Source organism: Dama dama, chromosome 9 (genome assembly GCF_033118175.1).
Source record: "Dama dama isolate Ldn47 chromosome 9, ASM3311817v1, whole genome shotgun sequence".
NCBI classification, from domain to species: domain Eukaryota; kingdom Metazoa; phylum Chordata; class Mammalia; order Artiodactyla; family Cervidae; genus Dama; species Dama dama.
Window position 1 is genome coordinate 61,772,240 of NC_083689.1, and position 17,916 is coordinate 61,790,155.

At 39.5% G+C, this 17,916-nt stretch overlaps 1 protein-coding gene across 1 annotated transcript; it reads left to right on the forward strand.

The window, feature by feature from the left end:
• Positions 1–1,969: 1,969 nt before the first annotated feature.
• MARCOL (MARCO like) lies at positions 1,970–15,763 on the forward strand. The gene is made up of 4 exons (XM_061152248.1): positions 1,970–2,018; positions 6,098–7,143; positions 9,137–9,258; positions 15,352–15,763. The coding sequence occupies exons 1-4, from the start codon at positions 1,970–1,972 to the stop codon at positions 15,761–15,763; spliced, it is 1,629 nt and encodes a 542-aa protein (XP_061008231.1).
• The last annotated feature ends 2,153 nt before the right edge of the window (positions 15,764–17,916 follow it).

Below are 17,916 nucleotides of genomic sequence, written 5' to 3' on the forward strand. Positions count from 1 at the left end.
ACCTGAGTATCTGGATGCAAAAATAATTTGCATAAAGTTTACCCATTTTTATCAATACACATGGTAGAGCAAGTGATGAACTAAAGAATCTTGGTGGCATGTATGTGGGCTTTCATTGCAAAGTTTTTTAACTTGGTATTTTGAAACTTTTTGTAATAAAATTTCAGTAAAAATTATAGGATGTTTAAAAACAATATACACATATTATATGGGGTATTATATATATATTTATTATATATATTTATTTATAAATAAAATATATGCATATATAAATATACGGGGGCTTCCCTGGTGGCTCAGCAGTAAAGAATCCATCTGTCAATACAGGAGACTCAAGTTCGATCCCTGGATTGGGAAGATCCCCTAGAGAAGGAAATGGCAACCTACTCCAGTATTCTTGCCTGGGAAATCCCATGGAAAGAAAAGCCTAGTGGGCTATACAGTCCATGGGGTCCCAAGAGTCAGACACAACTTAGTGACTAAACCACTGCCACATAAACATATATGTATGTGTGTCTATACACACACACACACACATACAATTCAAGGCCTTCTGGTTCAATACAACCTCTTCTGACATTCATATGAAGCCCAGTCAGAACAAAGAAAAATTAGGTAGGGGGGAAAGTTACCTTATTACTGAAAATTCAAAATTTTCCTTTTTGATGCCTTAAAATTGTTAGTTTGGTTAAAATAAATCATTTATCATTTTCAAAATTTCCTTTCTAAATAAGCTAAAGTGAAAATCAAACACAATCCAGAACCACTAAATCTGAGTATCTTAGAATTGGAAGGGATTATAAGAATCACTTAGTTCACCACCCTTTCCAAAGCAGAAATTTTCTTTAGGATTTAAAAGTTTGTCTTGCACTTTCTTATATTGGAACTAGTTCTGCCATCTGAACTATGCAGATCAAATAATATCTTGTATCTCCATACTAACACTCTTCAAATGATGACTCCAATGGCAATATTACTCCTAAGTCTGCTTTTACTCAAGCTTATGTTTCCTAGCACCATCAACCAACCTTATTATGCTATATGGTCTCTTAAGCTTCACATTATAAAAGTCACCTTCTTTTGGCCATGCTTAATTTTCTCCTGTATAGGGCAGCCAATCTTGAACACATACTTTAGTGTTTCATAATACTGAGTTAATTACTGACTAAAAGTCCCAAGGTGATATTCACATGAGCTTGTTTGGTGTAATAGCTTAAGGCAAAAGGGCCGATAGTATAATGTTATTCTCAAACATGAGATCCTTTGTCTCTTGCTACCTCATAAAAATACATTACCCATTAGCATTCCCCACTGGGTGTACTCATCACTTGCTAGTGACAAATATCAATGCATTTTCACTTGCTTATAAAATATAATTTGAAGTAAATATTTTGCACATAACTCATTTGTAGGAAAATTTCGTGGGAATCTCTACAGTGTCTCTACTGTGACACTCTAAACGTGGAGTATCAATAATAGTACTGACTGAAGATCAGTCATCTCTTAACAAAAAATGAACAGTGAACTCATCACTTTCTCAGATGGGCTGCTGCTGCTGCTGCTAAATTGCGTCAGTTGTGTCCAACTCTGTGCGACTCCCATAGATGGCAGCCCACCAGGCTCCTCTGTCCCTGGGATTCACCAGGCAAGAATACTGGAGTGGGTTGCCATTTCCTTCTCCAGTGCATGAAAGCCTTTTAAATTTTTTCTGTGAGGAAGATATCTGATAGGAGCATATTAAACTTTGAATATTTATGAGAGTTAGGGTGTGAAGCTAATTTTAAACATGATAATCTACTTAAGAAGAAACACCTTTCAGGTTTCAAAAATTACTGTAATTTTTTTTTTAAACACAGTGACTGTGTTTAGCAACAAGGGTGGAGAATTTTCCAAATATATAACATGGTGGCAATCAGCATGGTTTATTCAGAAAGTATCTACTGAACATCCAACACCAACTGGTTCTAACATGGAGGCTTTCATTTTCCTCCCCTTCATGTTCTTGGCCATGTTCTCAGGTAAGAAAAGTTACATTCAATGCCTTTCTTTCCAACTCTAAATGTAAAGAATTAGAAATGTTGAGTGATTTAGTAATGTTTTGTCAGAAACCTTAAAACAGGAAATCTTTGTCAGAGGAATGAAAGAAGGTAATTACAAGCAAGCAACTTAAATATAGACCAAAGGCACAAAGATAGTGACCAGGTAAGACAACAGTGAATAGTTTGGTGTGGCTTAAGAGTAGCAGAGGCCAACAAAAAAAAAAAAGAGAGAGAGAAAAGCAAGACATTAGGCTGGAAAGAAAATTCAGTGTGACAGGATCATGAGAATTTGTGTATATTCAAGTTCACAGTCCACAAAGGATACAGTTTTGTGTGATGATCCAGGGCAGTGTGGTCAAATAGAAATGGGTTCAAATTCTGGCAGTTCAATTTTCTATTTATGCGCTTTAACTTTTAACTTTTAAAGGCAATTTAACTTTTTCAAGCCTCGGCTTTCTCATTTGCAAAAATGGAAATAATTATACATTTATACGGGTTATCACAGGAATCATGATAACATTAGCTATCATTACTTGAGATCTTCACAAGCAACTCTCCTTCAACATGCTTCTCTCTATTCTTTACCTCAGTGTGTTGAGGTTGTCTGTTTTCAGAGATGTAAATTCCTAGCTAGCAATACATTTGTCAAGATAATAAATGATACAGAAAATACATTTCTTGAGGTAATAAAAGTATGATAAATGAAACCAATTCCACTGTACTACTATCTCCAAATTATGACCTCCTACTTGACCATTTTCCCCCTACATCTAGTAAAACGAAATAATGGAAGTAAAGTGTCTATGACCTTCAGCTGCTTAGAATGGGAACACAAGAAATAATGATTCTCTTCTCATTGAAAACACTGCACTTATTTCAGACTGTTGAGTACAGGGGTAATCAGACCCATTCTGTTATGGAATATCAGTTTACAGGGATACTGAAAATGAATTACATGTGAGAAAAGTTGTACAGAAGTGACATTTAGGGATCTGCTGAAGTAGTAGTGTCAAGAAATAAGAATAAAGAGTGAAGTGACGGAATGGGAGAAGGGAGGAGAAAAGAGTATACTTTTCAGAAGAAAAAAAACATACAGCTGCCACTCTGGTCACTAGAACAGGTATGTTTCACAATGTCAGGTACCGTATCTCCTGTGTACTTCAGCGTCTCGCTGAATGACATTTAGTGTATATTCAGTAGTCATTTGTTAATGAAAGAACATATATTAGTATCAGACATGGTGACTACATGGATTTGGAGGGTGAAGGAGAGAGAGGACTCAGGAATGCCTAGTACAATATAAAGCTGTGCCAATCACGTATTTAGAATTTGGGTAAACCAGAAAACTACAAAACCAAAACTAAAAATACTTATTTTACACAATTTTAGCTTAAAAAAATAGATGGATAAAACACATTCTTATATCTTAGTTATCTTTTTAACTAAAAATTCCACTCCTAGTTTCTATTCTACAAATTTATATTATCCATGTGAGAAATGATATAGGATAAATAAATGATATATTAGGGTTTTCATAAAATCATTGTTTGTAATATTAAGAGAGGAAAATAAACCAACTACTCATTGCTAAAAGACTGGTTAAATAAATTATGGTAAATGCAACAAATGAGATAGTATGCAGTCACTAAGGAAAATAAAGAAGTTGCTCTGTAAGCACTGATCTAGAAATTGCCTCACTGTAGTGTCAGAGAGAAAATGAGTAGAACAGCATATATGGTGTGCTACCAATTTTGTGGGAAAATATATTCAAATATGATTGTAAACACACAAGTTATCTTTGGAATGATACAGAAAACCCTGGGAAATGTAATTGTGTCCTAGGTAAGGATATGAGGGGATTGGAACAAGAAAGGAAGGAAAAGTTACTCTAAACTGTTTACACCTTTGTATTTTTAGAATTTGATGCAATTTACTTGTATGAACTATTAAAAAAACTAAACATAATTAACAAAAAAACCCCAGATTGACCAATTAATTTTTTCCATTTCATCCACATCTCTATTCTCATTGATTTTACTTGAAGTTAGTGCTGTTAATGAACATTTCTTAGAATTCATGCATAAACTTATCTCTCTGTCAAAAATATTTCTTTTCTTATCCATTTTTCAGGCTATGGCCTATATTTCTTATATGTCACCTCCTCCAGGAAGGTGCTCTACTCCTTGCTATCTTCCTCTGGGTCTATTGTCTAATTTACTTCTTACATTATAGCACTGATCATTCTACTATAAATTCCTATTTGCTTAGTTGTACCCACTATTACACAGACCCCTGTCAGCCTCTTGAGGGCAGAATCATACATGCATTGTTCAGAGTTGTTATCTCTAGATTTTACTATAGTTTTGGCACAGTAATGGACTCTCAATATATTTTTTGGTACATTGAATGAACAGCTAGATTATACCCACAGACCTCACCTTAGGCTATACCACAGTTGAATAAACCATGTTACTAACTGCTAAACTCCTATGCCTGGGTTAGGACCTTAACCACTATCAATGTAGAATACCACAGCATACTCAATAAAAAACAATTTATGAGGCATTTGATTTGTAGCTAAATCTAAAGACACACTTAAAGACACACTTATGGAAGTGTGTATATTCATGGAAATATAAAGCAGGACCAATTGCAAATCCAAGTGAAATCCTAGTATACTTTCCAAAGGTTTGGAAGGTCTCTTAAGAAGGGAAATGACTGCCTTTGAGACAGTGACAAGGGGGAAAGAAGATGACTACAGAAAACATGTATGGAGATGGGAGAAAGGATGTGGAAAGAGGGCTCATGCCTGATAGCTTTTGTCTGGAGAGTTAATGATGGCATCTTCTGTACAGTGAGGTTCAGTATGTGTATTCCGTGATGTGCTGAAAACTTTCAGTTCAGTTGCTCAGTCATATCTGACTCTTTGTGACCCCATGAACCACAGCATGCCAGGCCTCCCTGTCCATCACCAACTCTCAGAGTCCACCCAAACACATGTACATTGAGTCGGTGATGCCATCCAGACATCTTATCCTCTGTCGTCCCCTTCTCCTCCCGCCCTCAATCTTTACCAACATCAGGGTCTTTTCCAGTGAGTCAGTTCTTTGCATCAGGTGGCCAAAGTATTGGAGTTTCAGCTTCAGCATCAGTCCTTCCAATGAACACCCAGGACTGATGTCCTTTAGGATGGACTGGTTGGATCTCCTTGCAGTCCAAGGGACTCTCAAGAGTCTTCTCCAACACCACAGTTCAAAAGCATCAATTCTTCGGCGCTCAGTTTTCTTTATAGTCCAACTCTCACATCCTTACAACAGGTATTAAGAAGAGGCTGTCTGATTAATTGAAAGTGAAAGTCGCTCAGTTGTGTCCGTCTCTTTGTGACCCCTCTTGGAATTTTCCAGGCCAGAATACTGTAGTGGGTAGCCTTTCCATTCTCCAGGGGATCCTCCCAACCCAGGGATAGAACCTAGGTCTCCCACACTGCAGGTGGATTCTTTACCAGCTTAGCCACCAGGGAAGCATTTGATTAATTAGTAATCCATTAAATCAGGACTTTAGGGTAATCTGAAAAGTGTTAGTTGCTCAGTTGTGTCCGACTCTTTGTGATCCCATGGACTGTGGCCCACCAGGCTCCTCTGTCCATGGGATTCTCACGGCGAGAATACTGGAGTGGACTGCCATCCCTTTTTCCAGGGATCTTCTCAACCCAGGGATTGAACCTGGGTCTCCCACATTACAGGCAGGTTCACCATCTGAGCCACCAGGGAAGCTCGGGATAATGTGAAGGCCCAGTTCAAATAATTCAGACTCTGATTTTGAAAAGGGGAAAGATGACTTGACACCATTATTTTTGGAAACCATGTAATACAGTCAAGAAAAAAAGGAGGACTCAAAAAATCAAGTTAAGAGACATAGTGGGAAGACTACAGCTTGGGGTTTGGTTTTAAAAGATCAAGGAGGCATTAAATACATGCTATATCTTGGGATGAATACTGTTGGTTTTATATTCTTAAAGATAAATAATTTTGTTTTTGTGCTTATGGTTATCATTCCAGTATCTTCAACCCAGCCTTTGAAGACAAGTGTTTTTAAAGTAGGAGACAGTCCAGAACCTGCACTTATTCTAGAGAGAGAAAATGAAGCTAATCAGCAAGGAGGACAAAAAGAACCTAAAAGGGAAACAAGAAGCAACACCCAAGGAAAACCAGGGCCACTCATTCTGCAAGGACAACCAGGGTATTCTATTCAGCCAGGAAAACCAGAAAATTTTAAACAGAAAGGGAGGCCAGGAGTTTTCAATCAGCCTGGGAGTCTGCAAGGGAATTCAGGACAATCTAACCAAAAAGGGAATCCAGAAGCTTCTAATGAGCAAGGAAAACCAGGATCTGTTAGCCAGCAAGGGAAGCCAGGGTCATCTAGCCAGCAAGGGAAGCCAGGGTCATCTAGCCAGCAAGGAGAGTCAGGGTCATCTAGCCAGCAAGGGAAGCCAGGGTCATCTAGCCAGCAAGGGAAGCCAGGGTCATCTAGCCAGCAAGGGAAGCCAGGGTCATCTAGCCAGCAAGGAGAGTCAGGGTCATCCAGCCAGCAAGGGAAGCCAGGGTCATCCAGCCAGCAAGGGAAGCCAGGGTCATCCAGCCAGCAAGGAGAGTCAGGGTCATCTAGCCAGCAAGGGAAGCCAGGGTCATCCAGCCAGCAAGGAGAGTCAGGGTCATCCAGCCAGCAAGGGAAGCCAGGGTCATCCAGCCAGCAAGGGAAGCCAGGGTCATCTAGCCAGCAAGGGAAGCCAGGGTCATCTAGCCAGCAAGGAGAGTCAGGGTCATCCAGCCAGCAAGGGAAGCCAGGGTCATCCAGCCAGCAAGGGAAGCCAGGGTCATCCAGCCAGCAAGGAGAGTCAGGATCATCTAGCCAGCAAGGGAAGCCAGGGTCATCCAGCCAGCAAGGGAAGCCAGGGTCATCCAGCCAGCAAGGGAAGCCAGGGTCATCTAGCCAAAAAGGAAAGACAGGATTGTCTAGGCAACAGAGAAAATCAAAGTCTTTTTATAATCAAGAAGAAAGAAAAACTGGAGTCAACCCTTTGAATGACAATACAATGGAGATTCAGGTTAGTGTTAATTTCTCTTTTTTTTCCTCAGTCAGCTTACTTCAGCCATTCTATTTTCTAGTTAAAAGAATACACTGTACTAATGACAAACAGTTGGTGACAACATTGATTTAACAAAATGAGAGGGAACTGGAGGTGGTTACTTTCCTATATACCTATAATCATTAGGAGTGTCATGCTCTTCCATTCTGTCTCATTGTCTTCCACTGTTTTGCACTCAAGCCTTTCCACATATAATTGGACTAGCACAGACCCTCAATAACTGAGTCTCCATCCCCACCAGAATTAACTTTCATGTCTATTTTCATCCCACCCATAATATACAAACCACTTAAACGATATTTCTGAGTCACAAGTCTATCACTTCCCTACTAAAAATTCTTCAGTGAAACCACACTACCTAGACTATAAAACCCAAATGCCTGAGCATGGCACATAAGATTTTGTCATGATTAGACCTCAAGCCCAAGATTAAACATGATTGGATACTTCACGTCACTCTTGCTCACACACCAGCTACATTGTAGTTTTCCAAGAATGTGTTCTTGATACTAATGATATCTTCTATCATAGAATGGACATTGTTGTTTACAGTAGACTATTATTCAATTAGAGCATTAACTTCTTAAAGAAAGTGCCATTTTAATTTCATTTATTTATTTATTTGGTCATGTGGCTTGCAGGATTTTAGTTACCCAACCAGGGATCAAACCCATGCCCCTTTCAGTGGAAGCCCGGAGTCCTAACCACTAGACTGCCAGAGAATTTCCAGACAAAGTGCCATTTCTTTTCAAACTTGTATTCCCAGACCCTAAAACAAGATAGGCATATAATAATTTCTCTTGAACTATTTGTCAGATGAGGAAATAAGTGGCTTGTATTTGAGAGGCATCACTGCAAACAGGTACATATCCATGACTCCTGTATTCCCTTCTAAGTCCTGCTATGCTTTGCCTTTCCTTGCCAGTCTCTTTCCCAACAGCCAGCTTTCTAATTCCATTCAGCAATGGCTTTGGACACTCCACTTAGTAGATTCAAAACCGTTTTCTACAACACTTCCTCCACCTTGTTATCTTAATGGAAACTTCATTTTTTAACTCATAACGTGTCATTCATCAATACCCTTTCAAGTAGAAGCAGCCTAATGTGCCTTGCCCTTATGCCTCTTCTAGCATGTAGTACTAATCTCCCAGGGACATCCCTGCTGTCCAGACCTTAATGCCATCACCTGCAGGTTTCTGAATGTTTAAATCATCACTTAATCTTTCTCAATTTTATATTCTTTTCTAAAATGGGGGAGATAACCCTGTCCAATTCACAGAGTAGGTGTGAATGAAAATAACAGATGTATATAAAATGAGGAGCAAACCTCTGTCATTTCCAGTGGTTTAGAGTTATCTGTCAACTTCCTTGGCTCTAGGAAGTCTAAGCTCCCTACTAGAGGTACTCACCATTCCATTTAGTGCCTCTGCTCTCATTTGCTAGTCAAAGCTTCTTTATGTTCACAGCCTTCTGCCATCCTATAACTCGACTCTGAGATATGCTTCAGGTACGATTATAGTTAACTTAACCCTCATAACCCCACCTCCTGACTCATTTTCTTTTATGAAACAAGAAAAAAGAAAGGTTCAATAAGTAATGACCATGTGTGTTTTGTATTTGCCAGTTTGTGTACAAAGCATTCGAGTGAGGCAGTCTGAGATACATAGTAAGAGCAGACGTTCTGGAATCAGATGACTCAGTTTCAATCCCAGATTGGGTAGTTAGTCCATACATGATTTTGTGCATGTCACTTAAATGCACTGTCCTCCTGGAAAAAGATAAACTCTTCTTTCATACTGTTGCACAGATTACATTAAAATGTAAAGGGTCAACAAAATAATTAATTTAGTACAATGCTTAATCAGTAGTTAATGAGTAATAAATATGTTTTATTATAATAACATAATTAGAGTATCCTATATTTACCTAATGGTCTTTCACATTACTGAAGACTGGCCGTACTAGCAACAAGAACCCAACTGGAAAAACAAAATGTCAATCTAAATATGAACCAGTCTGTGGTTCTGATGGAAAAACTTATGGCAACCGCTGTGCATTCAATGAAGCAAAAAGGTAAGAGGACTTCAGGTTTGTTTGTATTAGCAAGTACTATTCTGATCCAAAAGGACTGAACTATGGAGATGTCATGAAAAACATTCGTTATCTCTCAATAATACTTTGGATGTTTGTCCAAAGGAAACCTAAAAGGACACTTGAACAGTAAAGTCAGTCACTTCCTGACAGAATGTGATACATTCAGCTTTTTAAATAGGTGCAAGCTTATTACTGAGTCATTCACTTACCAAATATTCATTAAACATCTGCTATGTACCAGGCACTGTTCAAAGCACTAAGATGGTGAGCAAAATACAGAATCTCTTGCTTCCATGGAGCCTTCATTTTTGCAAGGAAAGGCAGCAGACAAAATATATTAGGGGGCAAAGAAGGATTATGAATCTCATGGATTACTGAGTGCTGACTACTAAAATATACTTTAAATGTAAATAATATTAAATGTTGGATTTGGTAAGCCAAATTTTAAGAGTTACACTCTTATCTATAAGAAATAAGATGAAAAAGCCATTTAAAATTGGAATGTGTGGCTAAGAGATAGTTCAGCTTTCAAAATTAATGACTACATCTCTGAAAGGAATAAAGTAAAAATCACACTTCTTCTGTTTTGGACAGTTCCAGAATTTATTAAGGTTAATGTTAATGTAAATATTAAAGGTAAGTGTCCTCTATAGCTATAAAATATAAATTGGAAGGCAGACTGGACAGCTTCTCATTTTATAGATAAGGCACCTGGCCCAGGGACAGGAAAAGACTGCCACAGAGTATACAAATTCTCAGAGTACTCCATGTGAAACAGGCTAGCCACAGCCTAGGCCTGGCCTTCCCATTTGTCTCTTTATGGTCATGTCACAATTACCTGGTCCTTGATTGCTCTCATTATCTTGTTTTCAGGTTGAGTAATGGAAAACTGAGTCTGAACCATGAGGGGAAATGTTAAGCATTTGTTACAACCAACTACCTGGAACCTCAGAATCCACTTTCAATTCTCTTTAAACAATGGATTTCCCTGGGAGTTCTACTGAGGCCAGCAGGAGTCTTATAGATACATTGGATCTTACATTATTCTCTAGATTTTTCCACTGCAAATAAAGTCGGTTCCAGAGATGCTTCCAATTTCTGGGATTGTTTATTTTCTAGACTTTCCCAAACCTTGCATCTATGATCCACCTGTTCCCAAAGTGCCAAAATGGCTAAGACTTTAGGACCAGCAACTTCAGCAGCAATTTGGAAATCCTAATTAATATAAAAATCTCAGGATTGCATGTAAAAAATAAAGATTCCCCAGTTGAGAAATACTGGTGCTGTAGGTCTCTGCTAGAGCTCAAGAAAGTGGAGCTTGAAACCACATTCCAGGTGTTTCTAACAAAGGTGGTCTCTGGATACTTGATGTAAAACTGATTCAAGATTTCTTAAGGATGCAATGATTGGCTTCAGAGGGTCTATGGAAATGATACACAAAATAAATTCTCTGGAAACTTTTTTCTTAAGAGAGTATCCAAACCTTTTGTTAATTTTTATTTTTTATTTTTTTTGGCCACTCCTTGTGGCTTCTGGGATCTTTGTTCCCCAACGACCAGGAATCAAACCTGGACCCGGGGCAATGGAAGCGCTTAGTCCTAACCACTGGACTGCCAGGGAATCCCCTCATTAGATTCTTAAAGGGATATGTGAGCACAACTAGAGTTTAAAACCACTGATCTACAGACCTGAAACATAGAAATTTATTGTACTATCTGAAGTTGTGTTTGACGTCTGGCATCATCCCAAAACAGAATGCTTAGAAGAAATCTCACCAGGATGTTAATCATATTGGTTAGCAAGATGGGGCCCAAGAAAGGGAACAAGATCCAACATGATGTTGGGATCAGAGCTGGTGATAAGAATGGTTTAATGAAAATGAAGTCAGAGAGCTTGCACAAGCTCTGTAGGTCAGTGATAACTACAGGTCCTTTTATATCCACAGGAGCCCTATTCAACAGTAAGGGATTCAGACGGCAATCTATGTTTGGAATATATGGGTAGACCCCAACAATCATAGCAGGATACAGACAATGGAATAAGGCACATGGTCCAGATGAAAATGTAGAGGGAAGCTGTGGTATCAGACATGATAAGTGGTTAAATCTAAGGAGAGAAAAACATAATGTGTCATGGTCTGGGAAAGTGAGGGGAAAAAAAAAAGATGCAGAAAGCTATCACTGAGGGATATGTGAGTCATTAAGAGGCATACCAAGGGCATTCAATTCTGCATATCTAATTGGCAATGAACAAACCTCAGAGATCAACTGTGGAATCCCCTCATACATCATTCAACTAGAAACTCAATCCCAAATTCAAATGGGTAGAATCTAAGCAAACTCTTATCTTGGACTTTTCCTAGTACTCTAGGATGTTTCCTTGTGATTCTGTTTAATGGAAGATTAAACAGAGGGAATGACTGAGCCTGGAGCAAAATGCCTCATATTGTGGAACTAAATAAATTATTTTTAAATTAATATACACTTATATACAGAATAGAATTTAATGCTGGAAAATACCTCAGGACTTAATTACCATTAAGGTTAAATAAGTTAGTTTAGTTTTCTTTATTTGCCTGTGCCTCACAAACAAAACAATTCATATTGAACACAGACCTCAGACTTCAGACACAATGATGCCACTACATAGACAGAACTTGTAAATTTTTCTTAAATACTTAAGTATAAAAGATGTAATGAAGTTCTATATCTACCCAGATTTGTTTTGCAAACATGCACAAATAAATTATTTCTGTATTTTTACTATCAGAATTATCTCAGGAAAATGTTCTGTGGCAGAAGCTACAACTGAGTATGCTCACAATAATTAGTCTGTAATATTAAAGAGGCATTTAATAATCACATGAAAAGACATTAATGCAATCTTTCAAATATACAGTGAGCATCTTGAGGGAGAAATTTTTAGACTTTTTTTTGTATGCAGAAGGGACTTAGGAAATTTGTTTTAATGAATAAATCATCGATCAATCAATGCAGGAGAAGACCAGTGAAACAGGTGCTGTTCACTTCTCTCAATTGCCTGTATATTAGTGCAAGCTATTATTCACTGTCTTCCTCCTGAAACACTGCAAGATCTCCTTAAATGGTTTGTGTCCTTTTATTTTCCATCATAGAGTAGCAAGAGTGACCTGCTTGAAATATGCATTTTATGATGTACTACTGCTATCCTAGTTTACAACCCTTGAGTCCCTAATATTTAGGACGACCTCCATATTCTACCCCTGATCCACAGGATAATCATTGTCCTAATAGCTAGTTTGACTACAGCCACTTTTGATCATTCCAAAGAGTTTAGAAATCCTTTTCTAAAAACACTGCACATTCTTTTCCTTATCATCAATACCCTTAATCCTTAGCAGCTCATGAGACTAGCAAGTCCCTGGCTCCTTCCTGTCTGTTCAAAGTCATTGTCTGCCTGGAATCCTCTAACTTTTTCTGCCTAACCACAGAGATCTTCCCACTATCGGAATCCACGGATTACTTACAAATCAGGACCTGTGAATTTTCTTAGTCCTTCTGCAACACTGGAGTTAAGAACTTCTTGAAATCTATTCTCCTACCATCAGTCAGTTCAGTCGCTCAGTCATGTCTGACTCTTTGTGACCCCACGGACTGCAGTACGCCAGGCCTCCCTGTCCATCACTAATTCCTGGAGTTTAGTTAAACTCATGTCCATTGAGTCGGTGATGCCATCCAGACATCTCATCCTCTGTCATCCCCTTCTCCTTCTGCCTTCAATCTTTCCCAGCATCAGGTGGGAAAGACTCTTTTCCAATGAGTCAGCTCTTCGAATCAGGTGGCCAAAGTGTTGGAGTTTCAGCTTCAACATCAGTCCTTCCAATGAACACCCAGGACTGATCTGCTTTAGGATGGACTGGTTGGATCTCCTTGCAGTCCCAGGGACTCTCAAGAGTCTTCTCCAACACCACAGTTCAAAAGCATCAATACTTCAGCACTCAGCTTTCTTCATAGTCCACCTCTCACATACATACATGACCACTGGAAAAACCATAGCTTTGACTAGACCAACACTTGTTGGCAAAGTAATGTCTCTGCTTTTTAATATGCTGTCTAGGTTGGTCATAACTTTTCTTCCAAGGATTTTAATTTCATGGCTGCAGTCACCATCTGCAGTGATTTTGGAGCCCCCCAAAATAAAGTCTGCACTGTTCCCACTGTTTCCCCATCTATTTGCCATGAAGTGATGGGGCCAGATGCCATGATCTTAGTTTTCTGAATGTTGAGTTTTAAGCCAACTTTTTCACTCTCCTCTTTCACTTTCATCAAGAGGCTCTGTAGTTCTTCGTTTTCTGCCAAAAGGGTGGTGTCATCCTGCATGTCTGAGGTTTTTGAAATTTCTCCCAGCAATCTTAATTTCTCAAATTGAGAAAGGAGTATGTCAAGGCTGTATATTGTCACCCTGCTTATTTAACTTATATGCAGAGTACATCATTGGTGAAGCACAAGCTGGAGTCAAGATTTCTTCCAACAGGCAAAGGAAAAATTAAATCTTTCTGAGCATGAGTGAAATGAGTAGATTTCTATTAATATGGATGCTTAAACTAACACGTAGCACTAAAGGCATCTTGTTAATATTTCCAAAGAATAATTTTTTTTTGCATTGAAAAAGCCCAGCTTATCTGGTAAAGTAAATAAAGCAAGCTGCAGAAAAGTTTATGCTTCTAGTAAATACAAAACCTCTGGTTTACAATAGTAAAAAATGGCTGGAATGGGGTTCCAGAAATATTTCTACCTCTCGTTGTGTTCCCCCCCAACTGTAGCCACATATTTAGCTTGGATACTTTTAAAGATCAACGCCCAAGTTCTAAGGCAGAGCACCTGAATCATGATCTGAGAAGGAGACCAGGTGCTGTTTATAAAGCTCCTCAGGTGATCATCATATCTATCAACTGTTTCTAACTACCAAGGTTCTAGACTTTCCTTATTTTGAAGGTCTTGATAGTCTTATATAGCACTGGTCAGCTATTTTGTAGAATGTTTCTCATTTGAGATTTGTGTGGTATTTTTCTCATGAACAGATTGTGATTATAAATTATTTGAGAAAATGTACAAAAACTTTGAGCTGACTTTACAATGCTGACCAGGTAATTCACTACCCTGAGTCTTAATTTCCTTATCTGTGAAATAGAACCAGCTGTCCCTTAAGTGTCTTTTTTTTGTTGTTTTCTGGAACACTATTTTTTCTTACCTGAAGTATGGTTGATGTATAATATATATGTGTTACAGCTGTGAATATGGTGTTTCACAATTTTTAAAGTCTATACTTCATTTATTATAAAATAATGACTGTACTACCTATGTTTTACAGTATATCCTTACAGACTTTTAGAAAATTTTTCATGTATTTTTTTAATAGGAGGTAGATTATTTTATACATAATAGGTTGTATTAATACCTCTTAATCTTCTACCTCTATCTTGTCCCCCTTCTTTCTCCCCACTGGTAACCATTAGTTTGTTCTCTATATCTGTGAGTCTGTTTTTTTTTTCTTGCTATATTCACTAGTTTGTTGTAGCTTTCAGATTCCACATACAAGTGCTATCATACAATATTTGACTTTCTCTGTCTGACATTTCATTTAGCATAATACCATCCAGGTCCATCCATGTTCTTTCAAATGGCAACATTATATTCTTTTAAAGGCTGAATAATACTCCATTAGGTATATAAACAGGACTGGGGTTCATAGAGACTTCACTGGAAAAGGGAGCACACAAAATTTCACAGGCTCTGGCACAGGGCGGAAGTAGTGACTTGACCAGGAGCCTGGCCTGGACCCACCTGCTGGTCTTGGAGAGTCTCCCGGAGAGGCGGCCAGAGACAGCAGGGAGCTGCAGCTCACCCTGGGGATGGATACAGTGGCAGCAGCCATTCTTGGGAGCTCCAGCGCTGGCAGGAGCCACTGCAGAATCCTCCCTTCACCTTATTAGTGCCAAGACCTGGCCCCACCCAACAGCCTGCAGGCACCAGTGCTGAGATGCTTTAGGCCAAGCAACTAACTGGATGTGAATACAGTCCCACCCTTCAGCAGACCACAGCAGAAAGTACTTCGGAGCCCACAAAGGCCTCTGGACCCCACAAAGGCCTCTGGACACAGACGCCCCGCCCACCTAAGAGCCAGGACTCAGCTCTATTTATCAGTGCGCAGGAGCAGTCCCAGAATCCCCTGGGCCCTGGCCCTGCCCTCCAGGAAGCCGGCCCATGCCTCTGGGGCAGCCTCACCCTCTAGGGGGCAGACACCACCACCACAGTCCCATAGCCTGCGGACCGGCCTGCCCACAGAAAGTCAGACCCTGCCCTGGAACCAGCTGGGCCCTGGTCCTGCCCGACTGCAGTTCAACACAAGCTTCAGGATACCCCAGACCCCAAGTCCAGCTGTGTCAGGAACCAGCCCGGCACTGACACTGGCTCTGGGACCCCTGGGTCCTGCAACCAGACTCTAGGACTCAGCTCTGCCTGCCAATCAGCCAGGACCTGGCTTCACCCACCAGTAACTAGGCGAGCAACAGTCCCGGAGTCCTCAGGACCCCAAGACAGCACTAGTCCCAGGGCCCTCTTGTGACCGGCTCCAGCGCAAGGCTGGGCCTGGGGCCAGCCCCGCCCACAGGCCGCCCACACAGTCAGCTTGCGGCGACGGAAGGCCCACCCCGCCCTCAGAGAGGGAAGCCCTAGAGCACACAGCCTGGGTGATGAGAGGGGCGTGTGCTGCTGGGATGCCCAGGACTTCTCCAGCACAAGGCCAATTCTCCAAGGTTAGGGAACCTACAAGATACGTAAAAATACAAACAAAATGAGCATTTTCATAAGTGATTTTTTAGACCATTGTGCCTTTGTAGTCCTTTAAATATAAAGTAAGCATGAGAAACATGGTTTCAACGCAAGAGTGAGGTTGTTTTGTTGTTTCTTGGTCACTGTGTGCAACTTGTGGGATCTTAGTTCCCTGGCCAGGGATTGATTCTGGCAGGAAAAAACACCAAGTCCTAACCAATGGACCACTGGGGAGTTGTGGGTTTTCTTTTTTTTTTGGGGGGGGTGGGGGGTTCTTTTTTAAATCACCCCTTCCCTGGCCCCCAGAAGATAAACAAAATATACATTTTCTTAACTTTTTCAGTCCAAAGCTATTTCCTTTTTCTCATAAATTAATTTTTATTTGGGATTATTATCCCTCCCGTATTAGTGTATGTGTATATATATATATATATATAATTTTTTTTCCTTCTACTTAAACTGTTTTTAACCTTTATTTTTCCATCCTCAATGTCCTTTATCAGCCAGTGATTCTGAATTCCCACAGATTTCTGTCTTAGCATGTAATTATATATAAATATATATATATATACACACTACACTCTATTGGTAATGATCTCATTGACAATAGCAGACGTTTCAATTATCACATATCCATAAAGAATACTCATACATTAAAAAAAAATTTTTTTCACTCATATATTTTAATCTGTGTCCAGAATTTTTAAACACATATTCACTGACCTATGATATTTGCACTTGGCTGTCTCAACTTCAAAACATCATTTTTAATCTTTAAACTCAGAATGTCAAAACTTAACTAATATCCTTCTCCTGCTCCACTGCAATGTGCTTCACTTACAAGGTTTAAAATTCACTGGGTGGTTTGATTACACAAGTCAGAAATTCTGAATCTCCTTGATGCAGCTCACCAACAGTGAGCTCTCCTTGTCCACCTCACCAACAGTGTTGTCTTTCAAAGTCAATTATTATGTCTCTTTACTATCAACCAAATAAGTATAAGATACTATGTTCTCTTACTCAAGACTATTGCAATGATTTCCTAAGTATTTTTATCTATATCCATCTAGCCATTTTTTTTATTCCACTGCTATAACCAGAGGAATATTTTTTAGGGGTCAATCTTATCATATCTTTCATAAAGTACTTCTAATGCATCTAGGGTCCACGGCAATCCTAGGAAGGATTGTGACCACAATCCTTATCGTAGCTTTAAAATTCTGTATGTTTTGCCCTTCTTTACTGCTCCCCTGTACCTTTTATTATGAGTCTTTTTTTTCTCTTCCTCCTCTTGACTTTGGCATTTCGTTGTTTACATGGCATACTGTTATACTTACTGACCCTACCCAAAGAACCTTACTGACTGCTGAACTCAAATCCATCACAGTGGGCCCATCCACACTAGAAAAGGACTCTCTGGATGGTTACCTTGTTTCACAAGCTCCATGAAAACTTTCCAAATCTTTCTTACCATTCAGGGTGGTCTAGGGCTCCAACCACTCATCCCTCACTCCTTCACCCGGAAGGAGTTTGTGATCTCAAACTCTGACAGCCTTTCTGTCTCTCTCCCCATTCCACCCCTCCCCTCCATCCTATATAGGCATTTCCTCTTGCAAAATTTTTGCACTTTTAATCTCTAAATTGCATCTGTTTCTTGGACTTAGAATAATACAGTATGTAAAGGCTTCCCTTTCTTAGGTCAGGTCTGAGTTCTGAGTCAGGACTGAGCATACAGGAAGTATCAAGAGACACTCCGCCCCAAAGGGGAGAGGATGTGTGTGAAGACAGGGAGCCAGTCAGGATCAGCTGCTGGAGGAAATGGAGCACA

Bases quoted from the DNA above. Each gene is read 5' to 3' on its own strand.
- MARCOL (XM_061152248.1), top strand. From the start codon at position 1,970: ATGGAGGCTTTCATTTTCCTCCCCTTCATGTTCTTGGCCATGTTCTCA. The intron at 2,019-6,097 runs GTAAGAAAAGTT...TTATCATTCCAG, and splicing joins GTTCTTGGCCATGTTCTCAG to TATCTTCAACCCAGCCTTTG. The intron at 9,259-15,351 runs GTAAGAGGACTT...ACCCTTCAGCAG, and splicing joins GCATTCAATGAAGCAAAAAG to ACCACAGCAGAAAGTACTTC.